This window comes from Papio anubis, chromosome 1 (assembly GCF_008728515.1).
Source record: "Papio anubis isolate 15944 chromosome 1, Panubis1.0, whole genome shotgun sequence".
Taxonomy (NCBI): domain Eukaryota; kingdom Metazoa; phylum Chordata; class Mammalia; order Primates; family Cercopithecidae; genus Papio; species Papio anubis.
The window spans coordinates 130,395,312-130,409,459 of NC_044976.1; the positions used below are offsets into that span (position 1 = coordinate 130,395,312).

The 14,148-nt window shown below is 47.9% G+C and overlaps 1 protein-coding gene across 3 annotated transcripts; it reads right to left on the reverse strand.

The window, feature by feature from the left end:
* Positions 1-3,482: 3,482 nt before the first annotated feature.
* SLAMF9 (SLAM family member 9) lies at positions 3,483-13,636 on the reverse strand. Of its 3 annotated transcripts, none has more exons than XM_017955360.3 (4): positions 12,881-13,636; positions 5,283-5,624; positions 4,256-4,528; positions 3,483-3,857 (listed from the first exon to the last, which is right to left on the reverse strand). In XM_017955360.3, the coding sequence occupies exons 1-4, from the start codon at positions 12,960-12,962 to the stop codon at positions 3,652-3,654; spliced, it is 903 nt and encodes a 300-aa protein (XP_017810849.2). In that variant the 5' UTR covers positions 12,963-13,636; the 3' UTR covers positions 3,483-3,651.
* Between the last annotated feature and the right edge of the window lie 512 nt (positions 13,637-14,148).

The window sequence follows — 14,148 nt, forward strand, 5'->3', positions numbered from 1 at the left end:
TCTTCTTCTTCCTCCTCCTCCTCCTCCTCCTCCCTCCTCCTCCTCTTCTTCCTCCTCCTCCTCCTCTTCCTCTTCTCCTTCTCCTTCTCCTTCTTCCTTCTTCTTCCTCCTCCTCCTTCTTCCTTCTTCTTCCTCCTCCCTCCTTCTTCTTCTTCTCTCCTCCTCCTCCTCCTCCTCCTTCTTCTTCTTCTCCTCCTCCTCCTCCTTTTCCTTCTTGTTCTTCTTCTTTCTTCTTCCTCTCTCTCTCTCTCTCTCTCTCTCTCAGAGCTGGGGTATTCTCCTCCTCTTGCTTTTGAACATCAAAACTCCAGGCTCTCCAGACTTGGGACTGTGAGTTTATACCACCGGCCTCCCTGGCTGTGAGGCTTTTGGACTTGGACTGAGTCACACTTTTGCCATCCCAGGGCCTTCAGTGTGCATGTCCTAGGACTTGGCCTCCACCATCATGTAAGCCAATTCCCCTAATAAATCCCATCTCATATTTCTATATCTGTATCTATCTCTCCTATTGCTTCTGTCTTCCTGGTGTATACCTGATATTTCAGCAGGCCTTGGGAAGAAAGGACCTGAGCTGCTCCACAGCCCTGCGCAAAGGGTATGGTGTGACCTCAGAGATGTCTGCTTGGCACCGTTAAGCACAGGTGTTCCCAATCAGCAAGTTTCTCATGGTCTTTAGATAAGCAGAGAATTACTTGATATCAAATGGACCCTGAAAGGTGGAACACGTGGACTTTTAGTAGTGACCACATTTGATGTGTTAACATTGCTTGTACCAATTAAGCACCACATAACTATCCCATATTCTAGAATGGAAAGGGTATCTTGAGTAATCAATAATATGGATGTTGTGAATCAGGTATATATTAAATTATGTCTGAGTTAAAAAAGAAAGAAAACGTTGTCAATTCCAGGGACTCTGTTGACCACATGCCTGTAAGCAGCAGTCTTATTACCAGATCAGTAAAGAAGTGTGGTTTCTCATGTATTGTCATTTAACTTTTTGTGTGCCTGTCTTCTGCCCCAGTGAAACACTAAGCCCCACAAGGGTGTGGATATTGTCCTGTTTGTCTTTGAATACCCCCTTCAGAAAGGCCCTGCTTACCTTTCCAGCCTGGTTTCTCACCTATCCCTTTATCGCAGTGTGCATGGCTTTGCAGGCCTTAGAACTACTGTGCTCTTTCACATATCAGTGTCTTAACACTTAGCTTCTGTCTGGCTAGAATGCCCTTTTCGCCTTTCCCCAGACTTACTGCTGATCACAGGTCAAATTTCTGTTGATCTGTTCCCTCCAGGACGCCTTCCCTGACTCTTCCCACCATGCCCTCACCTTCCCCCTAGCCCTTTTCCCACCTTGTTATTATACACACTCCACAAAACATTCCTTGAAGGCAGAGGTGTCTCTTCTGCCTCCCCAGTGCTTGCCAAGTTCCTGGCATATTGCAGAGGTAGAGGCCTGTGCCTCTCTGAGTTTATATTCAACTTTCTTTAAGATCACATCCTTCCTCTTCCAGAAGCTCGGCCTCTTTTGAGGCCTCAACCCTTCTCTGCTCAGAGATTGGCTGTGAGAAGAAGGAACTTTGCCAACTTCCAGGGAAATCCCTGGGCCTGTCATACGTTCATTCCTTTATTTATTCATCCTTTTGTTTACTTTCTATTAATTCAGCCCTGCAATGATATGAGAAATGAGCTGCCCCTTTGTGTGCAAGATGGACTCAAAGTAGCCTTTCCAGTCAGTCCCCAGCCCTGCAGCGGTGCCTCCTAGGGAAGATATAAAAGGAATCGAAGGGATTGGGGGCTGCCGGCCTTTTTTGGAAGCAAGACTGCTCAGGGCCTAAGGGATGCCCAGAGAACCAGCCTCAAGCAGGGACTGCCTTCCAGAGGGACAAGGGCTCAGGCCCTCAGAAAGTAGAGGGGACCAGTTTACCAGCACTAAGAGCTCTTGGGGCTGGTTTCCCAACCTTACTACCTCCTTCCCAAGCCCCAAGGGGCTCCATCTCCTGCACAAATACCTAGGGAGACCCCTACTCTTGGCTTCCGGCCCTGCCCCATGCCACTCTCAAGGCCCTCCTCCTGGGTGGTCTTGTGCCAGCCCATGTGTCCTACTTTCCTAAAAGGAAGGTATCCTTGGTCTCATTGGTTGCCCAGTTGAATGTATTCCACTGACCCCTGCACAGACTTCTTGTTCCTTTTTTGGAAGACACTTTGGAGATCAGCATCCTCCCCCTCAAAAACAAAGAGGAAGAGACCCACAGCAATGTCAGGCATGCCTCCTGCCACGCAGTCCTCTCCCCACCCTTCAGATGCCTCTTCTGAAACTCCCCAGGGCCCCCAACCCACCCCGTCTCTGTGGCACCAAGGCACTTGCCTAACTCTGTCTCTGTGGGAGCTCCAAGCTGCCTCTCTGCCTGCTTCTCTCTTCCAGTGTGCACCTCTTGGAGAAAGGGGCTGTGGCTCAATGGAAGTTTGCTGAACACAGGGTCACAGGCCAGAGGCAAGTGGCAGATCAAAGCTCAGAGCTCCAAAATGTCACCTAGGCTCCCCGCCATACATCACAGCCTTCATCACTTCCTGCACTTCACCCACTGAGTACACCTCTCCTGTCAATTGGGTGTTTTCTAATTCTCTCCCCAGTCCCCGCTCCCCCCTAACCCTCTGCCCCATGGCAGCTGCATAAGTAATATCCACAAGATCTGATTTGGAGGGAATAATGGAGACTTGGGCAGGGACACATTAGGCCTGGGAGGCTGATCATTGGTCTAGGGAAACAGCAAGAACATAAACTTAAGGGCCTTTGCCAGGGAGTGGGGGGTGGGCATTAACCCAGGACAAGACTCCAAAGAGAAGGCCTAAGACATGGAGATCTATAGGCAGGGACACAGGCAGGACAGTAATACTAATCACAAGCAGAAGTCAAGGTTCCACGATCTCACTAATAATCCAGCATCCCTATGGGGTAGGCGCCAGAGGCCCAGAGCAACTGGCATCAGGGAAATGATGGAGAGGTTGTGGGCTCAACTCACACCCTGGGTAGGTCTGAACAAGGTCCTTCCTACCTCCCTGTTTAGGACAGCTTCTAGACCAATCTGGGATAGATGGAGTTGTTAAGCAAATGTGTCGCCAGGATGAGAGTAGGGTAAGGGAGCAGAAGAATCTTAACAGGAATAAAGCCGCTTTTATGCAGGATTCAAAATGCCTGAAATTCTCAAGTCACAGGTTCAGTTAGGTTCAAAGAAATCTCTTACTTTTCTTATTTAATGCATAAATGGCAAGCATGTTGGTGGAAAATGGGATAGGTGGTGAGTGACAGCATACCAAAACTTCCCTGTGAGGGGCCTTTTAGACCCACTTCTCTCCCCAAAGGAGGGCCTGAAAAAGCACGTGGACTTGGGGGAAGGCACTGGGAGTTGGGGGAAAGACAGCAGAGTGGGTTTTGCCAGAGCCACCCAGTGAGGACAGAAGGACCCAATACAGCTCCTGCAGAGTTGTGGTCACTTAATTTGACTTTATTGCCAGCCAGTCTTCCCTCAGAAGTATGGCTCTCTGGATACCCACCCCTGAGCACCTCCTTCCCCTGGAAAGAAGAGAGCTGAGGAAGGATTCTCTGGGTGCTGGGAAGAAACCAAGCTCAGGACTGGGGTTCCCAAGGAGCAGTCAGGCAGGGCTGGAGGCAGGCTTTGCCTTCTTCCTCAATTTCATTCTGTTTCTCTTGAGTTTCTTCATCCTTGGCATTTCGCGTCTTTTCTGGACTCGGATGACCCAGAGCACCGTGGCCAGAATTACCAAGAGCAAGAGGACGAGCAATCCCTTGGCCAGGAGGCAGAAGGCTGTTGAAGGCTTCTCAGAAGCATAGTTAGGATCTGGGATGGAAGAAGGAAGGAAAGGGGCCCATCAGAGGTAGGGCTGGGGTTAACGTTAGGGGGCAGACTCCTACCCAAATTCCATGCAGGGGTCTCAGGTTCACAGTCAGTTGATGTCCCCTTGCAAGTGTCTCTGGAAATATATTCTATGCACAGAAGCTCAGGAACTGAGATCTAGGAATCATTCTGAAGCCAAGCAAGAGAAAAGAAAAGGCCTTTGGAAGTTGGGGGCACTAGAAAAAGGGAGGGTCTCCTCTCCAATCCAGCTGTCAAGCCTCCATGGGAGGGGGTTAGCTTCTGGGTTCGCTGGGCTCTCTTGGGAAGAGCTCGGGGAGGGAGATGGTGCCTCTAGGCACTGTCTTTCATGAGCTCAGTGGGTGTCTCAGGGGTTCTGGTACCTGCACAGAAGGACCCCGCAGGGATGGGGTGAGAACTGACATTGCTGACGGGGTTGCTGGCTCTGCAGGTGTAGGAGAGGGCATTGTCCTCTGGCCTCCAGGATGTGCTGAGGACAGGGCCTTCATGGGATGTATAAGCGCTATCCCCCGAGGAGAGCCAGCTGTAGGTCACGTCCATGCCTGCCTTCTCCACAGAGCACACCAGGGACATATTGCAGGCACCTTCCCCAGAGATCTCAAAGTTCACAGTGATTTGGGGCTCTGACAGCCGTCCTAGATGAAGGGGAAACACAAAGACCCTCTAAATAATCAGGGGTTGGGTGTGTTTTCCTAAGCTCCTCAAACCTGGGGTACTAATGCGACCCCTTGACAGCCCCTTCATCTAAACAACAAATAGGCAACAACAAACAAACCCAACCACTGTAAAAACCTGTGGTTCCAAGGTCCCCAAGGCAACTGTCAAGGTAGACAGAGCTGCCTTTGGCATCTTCCACCTCCCCTTTATGTCTTCTCTCTCTTACTTTTGTACTCTATCTTCCTCCAAACCCCATTCTGTCTCCTTGATCACATAAAATATTATCACCCTCATTTTAATCAGTGTCTCTTCAAGCTTCAAGGTAGATGCAGTGTGACAGGCACTAAGAAGAAATTTGGGTTCAAGCAGAGAGAAGATACTCATTAGTAGCCCTCATCACACAGGGAAATAAAAGGCTCAAGAATGTAGGTGGTGTTCATCCCCAGGATACAATTTCATTGGAAGAGAAAAGCCCTCTACAGGGTCTGTACATGAAGCCCCTGATCCCTGCCACTGCATCGGACAGCCTCCTTGCTCCACGTCACTCCACCTGTTGCTGCGGTTCAGATACAACAGGTGGATTGGGCACACTCAAACCCAGTATCTAGATTGAGGACAGTCTGCCTCTAGTTCTAACCTCAAACTATAACCCCGAGTCCTGAGACTCCATGGTGTGAGAAGCTCAGAAGAGCCCCCCAAAAAGCAGCTTTATGGTTCCCAGCCTAAACTCACGGTAGACACGTAGATTGTACTGCTGCATGGTAGAGGTCTGGGATGTTCTCAGGTTGACTTGAGCTTGGTAAAGCCCTGAATCCTCCCAGCTCAGATTGCTGATATGCAGGGAATAGCTGGGGTCCAGGAAGCTCACTCGGCCCTGGTAGTGTGGATTGATCACCATGATGGTAGCTGGATGTCCCTCTTTCCCTGGCACCACAGTGGCAAGACTTTTGTGGGAGGACCAGATGATATTCTCAACCTCTTCCTTCGGCGGTATTTCCAGGGGGAGGCTGATGGACTCGTGAAGGACCGCAACCACTTCCTCGGGATCCACACCATCTCCAGAGTCTCCTTTGGCTGCATATACAGGAAGAAAAGAGAAGCAAACGGCCCAGCTGGTGTCTCTGGGCTGCTGAACCTGGCAGTGGAGTTGTAGCGTAATCTCAGCTGGGCAGCTTCTATGACTCTCACACGAAATCCTGTTCTCCAGCTGCTGCTTCTGGCTCTAGATTCGCCTTGTCCCTGAGTTAAGCACCTAACAGGAGTTTGCTTCCATCTGTCCCTTCACCCTCCAAGTTTTACCTTCTCTTTTGCCGTCTTGAGATTGCTCTTTCTTCCATATCCCCAGGTGTCTCTCGGTCCTGCCCTGAAGCCACACACTCTGTTCCTTATAACTAAGGAAGAGCCGACACATTCAACCCCTAAGGAAGGGTCTTGCTGGCCCAGACCCAGAGGGGCAGGAGAACAGAGGTGGAAGGGGACATTCCTGGGCAGGAGCTGGCAGCCTCACTCACCCTCCTGGAGCAGCAAGAGAAGGAGCAGCCAAGTAAAGGCACACATGTCAGCAGCCCCAGAGGTGTAACTCAGTCGGTCAGTCCCCAGGACTGTGCAGAAGACTGCATTAGGAGGCTCCTAGAGACAGAGAGCCTGACTAATGGTCCTGAGAAAAGGGAAATGATTTTTCCCCTGACTACAGCCCTCTGACTTCCTCTGTCCTCACTAAGCCCCTCCCTACCTATCGTGGCTCTCTTAGTTCTCTCTCAGATCCTGATTGTCAAGACAGTTTACTCACTGACTCATGATGCCATCCACCAAACTCAGCCCAAATCCCACTTCCTAAATGAAGTCTTTCAAGACTTCCTACACGCCGCGGGTATCCACACATACTGCATGCCCTGAACTCACTGCATGCCCTGAACTCTTAGAACATTCCCTATCCTGTTATTTGGCTCCCAGAATACTCTGCCCTAGCTCTCTCTGGGTAGTTCCTATGTTGCTGTGATCATTTGGTCTTATAAACATCTATATCTCCCCAGACAGATTTCATCTTTCATTTCCTCTATTTCCACTATTGCTGGCCCCATATTAGATATTTCCACTATTTGTAGTGGAATATTTCCACTACAATATTTCCACACAATATTTCCACTATTGCTGGCCCCATATTAGATATGTGTCTACACTCAATTGATAGCTTTACAATGGATGACTGATGAAGCCTTTTTATTTAAAGCTAGTTATGTTCCCACCTGAGAGGCTATTAGCAGTGGAAAAACATTTGATTCGATCCTCTTTAAGAAAGCAGTTTGGCTGGGCACAGTGGCTCACATTTGTAATCGTAGCACTTTGGGAGGCTGAGGCAGTCAGATCGCCTGAGGTCAGGAGTTTGAGACCAGCCTGGCCAACATGATGAAACCCCGTCTCTACTAAAAATACAAAAATTAGCTGGGCATGGTGGTGTGTGCCTGTATTCCAGCTACTCAGGAGGCTGAGGCAAAAGAATCATTTGAACCCAGGAGGCAGAGGTTGCAGTGAGCTGAGATTGTGCCACTGCACTCCAGCCTGGGTGACAGAGCAAGACTCTGTCTCAAAAACAAAAAAAAGGAAAAGAAAAAAACAAGTAGTTTGGACAGAGAGTTCATCTATGTTGTTATATTATGAAAAGACTTTAAATTATTTTGTGAGAATACGATGTTGATCAAACCTACATGAAATCAGATTCAGGAAGAGACTGCAGAGGATCAGGTTACTAAAGAGCTTCCTGACAGTCAAAGCTGTTCTGAATGCAATGGGTTGCCTTAGAAAGCAGCTTCTGTCCTAGTATTCAAGCTAAGAGGACAATCACTTGCTTGGATTATCTGCAACATCTCTGGCATCTCAGGCTGGATAATCTTTAAGTTTCTTCTAATAATCAATTTTATGAGTCCGTGCTGTGATGAGGAAGTAAGAGTGGTGTCTCAAGACCAAGGGATCAATAGAGGAAGATGTATTCAGTTTTGGTCTTGTGCCAACATTTCATAATTTTAGGTTAGCAAAGTCAGAAATCTGTTAAATGTCTATTGAGTAGCTTCTATGGTCCATACACTGTCTTAAGTGCTGGGAAATTAACAGTGACCAACAATTTTAGATTGTGACTTCGTGGAGCTCATATGCTAACAATTGACACTGGACAAGTAACTACAAGTTTGATGAGTCTTATCAAATGAATAATTGAAAGAGTCTATAACAAGGAGATTTGGCAAAGTTGGAGTCAGGAGGGCTGGGGAAAAGCTATCGAGGAGAGATATTTAAGATGAGACCTCAGTTTTTCAAAGATTGGTAGAATCTGCTTAGTGAAGAAGATAATGAAGTGAGTAGTTCATGAAGTTCAATTTATGAGTATAAAACCTGAGGGATTATAATTTTTTCTTAAAGGTGAACCAGATTTCAGTCTGAGTATAAAACTTTTTATGTAATACACCTGTTTAACAAATAAAATTAGATCCAGCAATCCCACTATTGGGTTTATATCCAAAGGAAATGAAATCAGTATGTTAATGAGGTATCTGCACTCCACACTTATTGCAGCACTGTTCACTACAGCCAACATATGGAATCAACCTGTCTATCAATGGATGAATGTGTAAAGAAATTGTAGATATATACACAATGGAATACCATCCATCCTTAAACAAAGAAGGAGGCTGGGCAAGGGGGCTCATGCCTATAATCCTAGTGCTTTGGGAGGCGAGGGCAGGAAGATTCCTTGAGGCCAGGAATTTTAGACCAGCCTAGGCAACACAGAAAGATCCCACGTCTACAAAAATTTTTTTAAACATTATCAGGGCATGGTGATGCATGCCTGTAGTCCTTGCTATTTTTGAGGCTGAGGTGGGAGGATTGTTGAGCCCGGGAGTTTGAGGGTGCAGTGAGTTATGATCATGCCACTGTACTCCAGCAGAGACCACCCAGAATAGAGATGCCTCCATTCCCAGCCAGGGATAAGAGAGAGGGAACCAGTGAAACTTGACCAGCAAAACTGCCCTTAGTGCATCCTAGCCATCCTCCAGGCCCACAGAATGCAAAGCCACTCAGCTAGGTAAGAAGAGTTTTGACACCTCCCCATCCTCCTGGAGTGAGGAAACCTGAGTAGGGGGTGTTTGTTTTGAGAGGGAGCAAAACAAAACCCAAACAAACAAAACAACAACAAAAAGAAGGAAATGCTACTATTTACAACATGGATGAAACTGGAGGACATTATGTTTAGTGAAATAAGCCAGACACAGAAAGACAAATACCACATAAGTTCACTTACATGTGGAATCTATAAAAAAGTTGAACTACAAGTAGAAAGTAGAATGGTGGTTACCATTAGAAGCTGTGGCGGGGTGGGGATTGGAGAAATGTTGGTCGAAAGATTTCAAAAGTCAATCAGATAAGAGGAATAAGTTCAAGAGATCTATTATACCATATGGTGACTATAGTTAATAGCAATGTATCGTATTCTTAAAAACTGCTAAGACAGGCCAGGTGCGGTGGCTCACACCTGTAATCCCCACACTTTGGGAGGCCAAGGCAGGCAGATCACGAGGTCAAGAGATCGACACCATCCTGGCCAACATGGTGAAACCCTGCTCCTACTAAAAATACCAAAATTAACTGGGCGTGGTGGCATGCACCTGTAGTCCCAGCTACTGGGGAGGCTGAGGCAGGATAATTACTTGAACCCGGGAGGCGGAGGGTGCAGTGAGCCGAGATCGCACCACCGCACTCCAGCCTGGTGACAGAGAGAGACTCCGTCTAAAAAAAAATTGCTAAGAGAGTAGATTTTCAGTGTTCTCACCACAAAAAAAGATAGTGGTGTAAGACAACACTTATGTTAATTAGCTCGATTTAGCCATTTCACAATGTATTCATATTTTAAAACAACATGTTGTACACCATAAATAGGTATAAATTTTTGTGAATTAAAAAATAGAAATAAAAATAAAAGCAAGGAAAGAAAAGAAAACAGGGTCATGAGTATAATGCTCAAAGCTTAAAGGATGAGAATATCAGTTAGATTCTCTGCGAAGCAGAAGCTGGAGTTCGGAGCAAAAGAGGTTTTTGTTTGTTTGTTTTGTTTGTTTGTTTTTTGAGACGGAGTCTCGCTCTGTCGCCCAGGCTAGCGTGCAGTGGCACCATCTCAGCTCACTGCAAGCTCTGCCTCCCGGGTTCAGGCCATTCTCCTGCCTCAGCCTCCCAAGTAGCTGGGACTACAGGCGCCCAGCACCACGCCCGGCTAATTATTTGCATTTTTAGTAGAGACGGGGCTTCACCGTGTTAGCCAGGAGGGTCTCTATCTCCTGACCTCATAGTCCACCCGCCTCAGCCTCCCAAAGTGCTGGGGTTATAGGCGTGAGCCACCGCGCCCGATGGAGCAAAAGAGTTTTGATGTGGGGAAAGGCCTGGAAAAGATAAATGGTGAAGTAAGCAGAGTGGAGCCAGAAGGGCTTCAGACGTTGATGCATGTCTCACAGTCTCAGCTGACTTAGCAGGGAGCTCTGGCACTGACTGCCCGTTAGAGAAGGCTCGTGGTGGGCAGGCATGTCCAGGCACTGGGACTCTAGCTGTGCAAGAATGTCCTGGTGCCAGGACCCTTGCTGTACACAGCCAAGGGCTGGGGCTGCCAGGAAGAGCGTAGATCCCAGAGGTGCTGCAGCTAGAGCCTGTCGGTTAACTGCACTTCTTGCAGCCAAAACTGTATTTACTCTTGAAGGGGGAGCCGAGGCTGCTACAGTGAGTATGCTGATAGCCAGAAGGTAACTGTTCAGATTTATTAAACCTGTCATCATAAGTAGGCATAAACAGTCCATGATGCCTACTGAGGAGAGGGAAATAATTTCCACCCCACTGAGCTCTCCAAGTCCAGTGCAGAGAAAGTCAGTTCTGAGAGCATGATTGTCAAGTCTAATTTTCATCTCTTTACCTTTTTTTTTTTAAGTGACAGGGTCTTACTCTGTCACCCAGGCTGGAGTGCAGTGGTGCAATCATGGCTCACTGCAGCCTCAACCTCCTGGGCCCAAGTGATCTTCCCATCTCAGCCTCCCAGCTAGCTGGGACTATAGGTAACCACCATACCCAGCTAAGTTTTTTAATGTCTTTTTTTTTTTTTTTGTAGAGATGGGATGTGGCTATGTTGCCCGGGCTGGTCTCCTGGCCTCAAGGGATGGATCCTCCCACCTCAGCTACCCAAAGTGCTGCGATTATAGGTGTGAGCCACAGTGCCTGGCCAAGTGTAATTTTCATTCTTGCTCATGGATTGTGATTCAAATAGAACTTCAATTTTTTTTCTCTCATTGCTCTTTTAGTCTTATTCGGTGGGGTAGTCTTCTCTGCCTCAGATGAGAACGCTGGCTGAGGTCTCAGTCCAGAAATGAGTACTGGTCTCGGTTTAGAAATGAGTACTTCCTGTCCCATGTAATATGCAAAATTCCAAACTTACCTTATTATCAAATAATCTCCCTTATCCTGGCTTAGGTCTTCCAGGCTAGAGGCCGGCAGCTGGGGAGGGAGCAGTCTCTGCTCTCTACTATGCTCAGCTTGCCTCTCCCAGTCTGTTCTCCTCACCAGTGCTCCCCCTCAACTATCCTCCCCCCACTCAAGTTTCCCCACTCCAAGAGGATGGGGAGGGTGGGGAGGTGTTAAAACACTTCTTACCTCGCTGAGTGGCTTTGCACTCTGTGGGCCTCAAAGATGAACTATTTTCTGTTAAGGGCAGTTTTGCTGGTTAACTTTTGCTGGTTCCCTCTCTCTTACCCCTGACCAGGGTGAATGCCTCTCTATTCTGGGTGGTCCTTTGCAACTCCTTCCTCAGCCCCTGGACATCTGGCCACACATCTCATCTCCTCCTCCCCAGAGGCCTGTCCAAATGCCCCTATCGTATAGCACCCAGGACAATCAAGCAGGCTGTGTCTCATGGGTGGCCCTTAGCTACCCATCACAAACATTCCTTGGCCCGACAGATCCTAGGATCTACAACATGGCACCATACTCCTGGCTCCCTGGTGGGAGCGCATTACCAGTTTTAACTCTCCCAGACTTGTCATAGGTGCCTGTGGCCTCTGACTCTCACCTGCAGGGCCGCATTCCAAAGCTCCCTAAGCCCTCCCCTTGAAGTCTCCTTTACTTGGCTTGTGGTCAGAGGTAACATCACAGTATACCTTGGGGAAGAGGTGTGGACTCACAGTAAAGTTCTTTCCAAAGAAGTCTCTTTCTCTATCTCCCTTTCTCAGCCCTCCATCCATACATGAGGGGGTTCCAAAGGCAGTGACACCAATTCTCAACTCCCATTGTATATTCCTCAAGGGCAGATCTCCCTCACATTGCCTTTGATCTCCTGATATCCATCACACTGTCAGCATAACTAAGGCAGGAAGAGATCCATTCTAACATCTTGCTTGTAGCAGACACTTAGGGTTCCCTGTAGCACAACCTGTTTACCCACCTGACTTCTACACTGCTGTGTGGACAGTTTCATGATGGAGTGCCCCATGAAGTTTGCATCTGGGCAGTCTGTTTTTCTGCTTCCAGGCTTTCTCTGATTATCTTTTTTTTTTTTTTTTTTTTGAGACAGAGTCGATCTGTTGCCAAGGCTTCAGTACAGTGGCACCATCTCGGTTCACTGCAACCTCCACCTTCCGGGTTCAAGCGATTCTTCCACCTCAGCCTCCTGAGTAGCTGGGATTACAGGCACGTGCCACTACACCTGGCCAATTTTTATATTTTTGTAGAGATGGAGTTTCACCATGTTGGCCAGGCTGGTCTTGAATTCCTGACCTCGTGATCCACTCGCCTCAGCCTCCCAAAGTGCTGGGATTACAGACATGAGTCACCGCCCCTGGCTGCTTCCAGGCTTTCCATATGACAGTAGAAGGCCACCCAACCCAGCAACTGGGAAGTATGCAGGTTTGGTGGGTCCAGCTAAGGGAGTGTCACGTTGATGGGTAAATGTGGATAAATGTTCCAGCCTCCCTGCCCTATTCCACGAGCAATTCTGAGGCGTGTTCTTCCTGGTTCCTCAGAGGGATTGGGTCCCAGTTGTCCACAACAGTAATCAACTATTAACACACCTTTTTTTTTTTTTTTTTTTGGCTTTCCTCCCTTCCTTGTCGCATTTTCCTCATTCTTTCTTCTTGGATTATCTCTCAGAAAGACTTCCTCCACCCAAGTTTTTATCTAAGGGTGTGCTTTGGAGAGAGACCAAACTATGACATTATTACATATAATAAAGTAGTTGCACCAGCAATGTTTAGACTCTCTCTTCTTCCTGGATCTTTGGGAGCAATTAAGCCCATGAGAAATCAGACACTCACCCCAATTCTGATGTAACAGCCTTGGGAAAGAGGTTGCAGTGAAAAGCTGGTCCTGCTGTGGTGGAGAGAATGGAGAAAACATAATAAAAGGCCAAACCTTTGCTCAAACTTTCTCCTCAGCTTCTCTTTGGATCTGGAAAGCTGGGGACCCACAGGGCAGAGCCATGGTACTGGAGGAGCCATTAACAAGTAAGTTCCAAATAAATCACCTCCCACCCGAGGCAACACGTGTTGAGATCTGCATGTGTCTTCTATCCTTCTGTTCTGAGGCTGGCCTGTGCACTTGATATATGGTTTCTTTTTCCTTTCTTTTCTTTTTCTTTTTTAAGTGTCAGTGTTTAAAAGGTGATTATTCAATTGAACCATGAAGGTGGATGGAGAGAACTGTAAGAGTCTGCAAAGTGTTGAAGTGCACCCAAAGGAGTCATTGTGAAACAGAGGAGAAAAGAATGTTCCTCGCAGAGGGAGCAGCCTGTGCAGGATCCTTGGGGTGGGGGACACAGCTGGGCACACTGAAGCACAGAGAGAAGCCCACACAGGCAGGGCGGAGAAGAGAAGCAGAGAAGAGTGGAGATGAGGCTACAAAGATGGATGCAGGCAGCTCACTGGGGGTGTATAGACCTGCTCAGTTTATAAGTTATGCACTCAAGAAGTTTACTTTGGCCAGGCGCGGCGGCTCACGCCTATAATCCCAGCACTTTGGGAGGCCAAGGTGGACAGATCACGAGGTCAAGAGTTCGAGACCAGCCCAGCCAACATGGTGAAACCCCTGTCTCTACTAAGAATACAAAAATTAGCCGAGCGTGGTGGCGCATGCCTGTAATCCCAGGTACTTGGGAGGCTGAGGCAGGAGAATTGCTTGAACCCAGGAGGTAGAGGTTGCAGTGAGCCAAGATAGCGTCACTGTACCCCAGACTGGGTGACGGAGCAAGACTCCATCTCAAAAAAAAAGAAAATTTACCTTTGACGGCAAGGGGAAATAGAGGATGGGAGGCAAAGGGAAAACATGGGGTACAGGGATAGTTTTATTGCCAATGATTTCGTTTTAAGCGTGGAAATGAGGCTACAAAGATGGACTGCAGGCAGCTCACCGGGGGTGTATAGACCTGCTGAGTTTATAAGTTATGCACTCAAGAAGTTTACCTTTGGCTGGGCGCAGTGGCTCACGCCTATAATCCCAGTACTTTGGAAGGCTGAGGCAGGCAGTGGAGATTTGAACATATTTAAATGCTGACGAGCAGAACCAGTAGGGGGAGGGGTTGAAGATT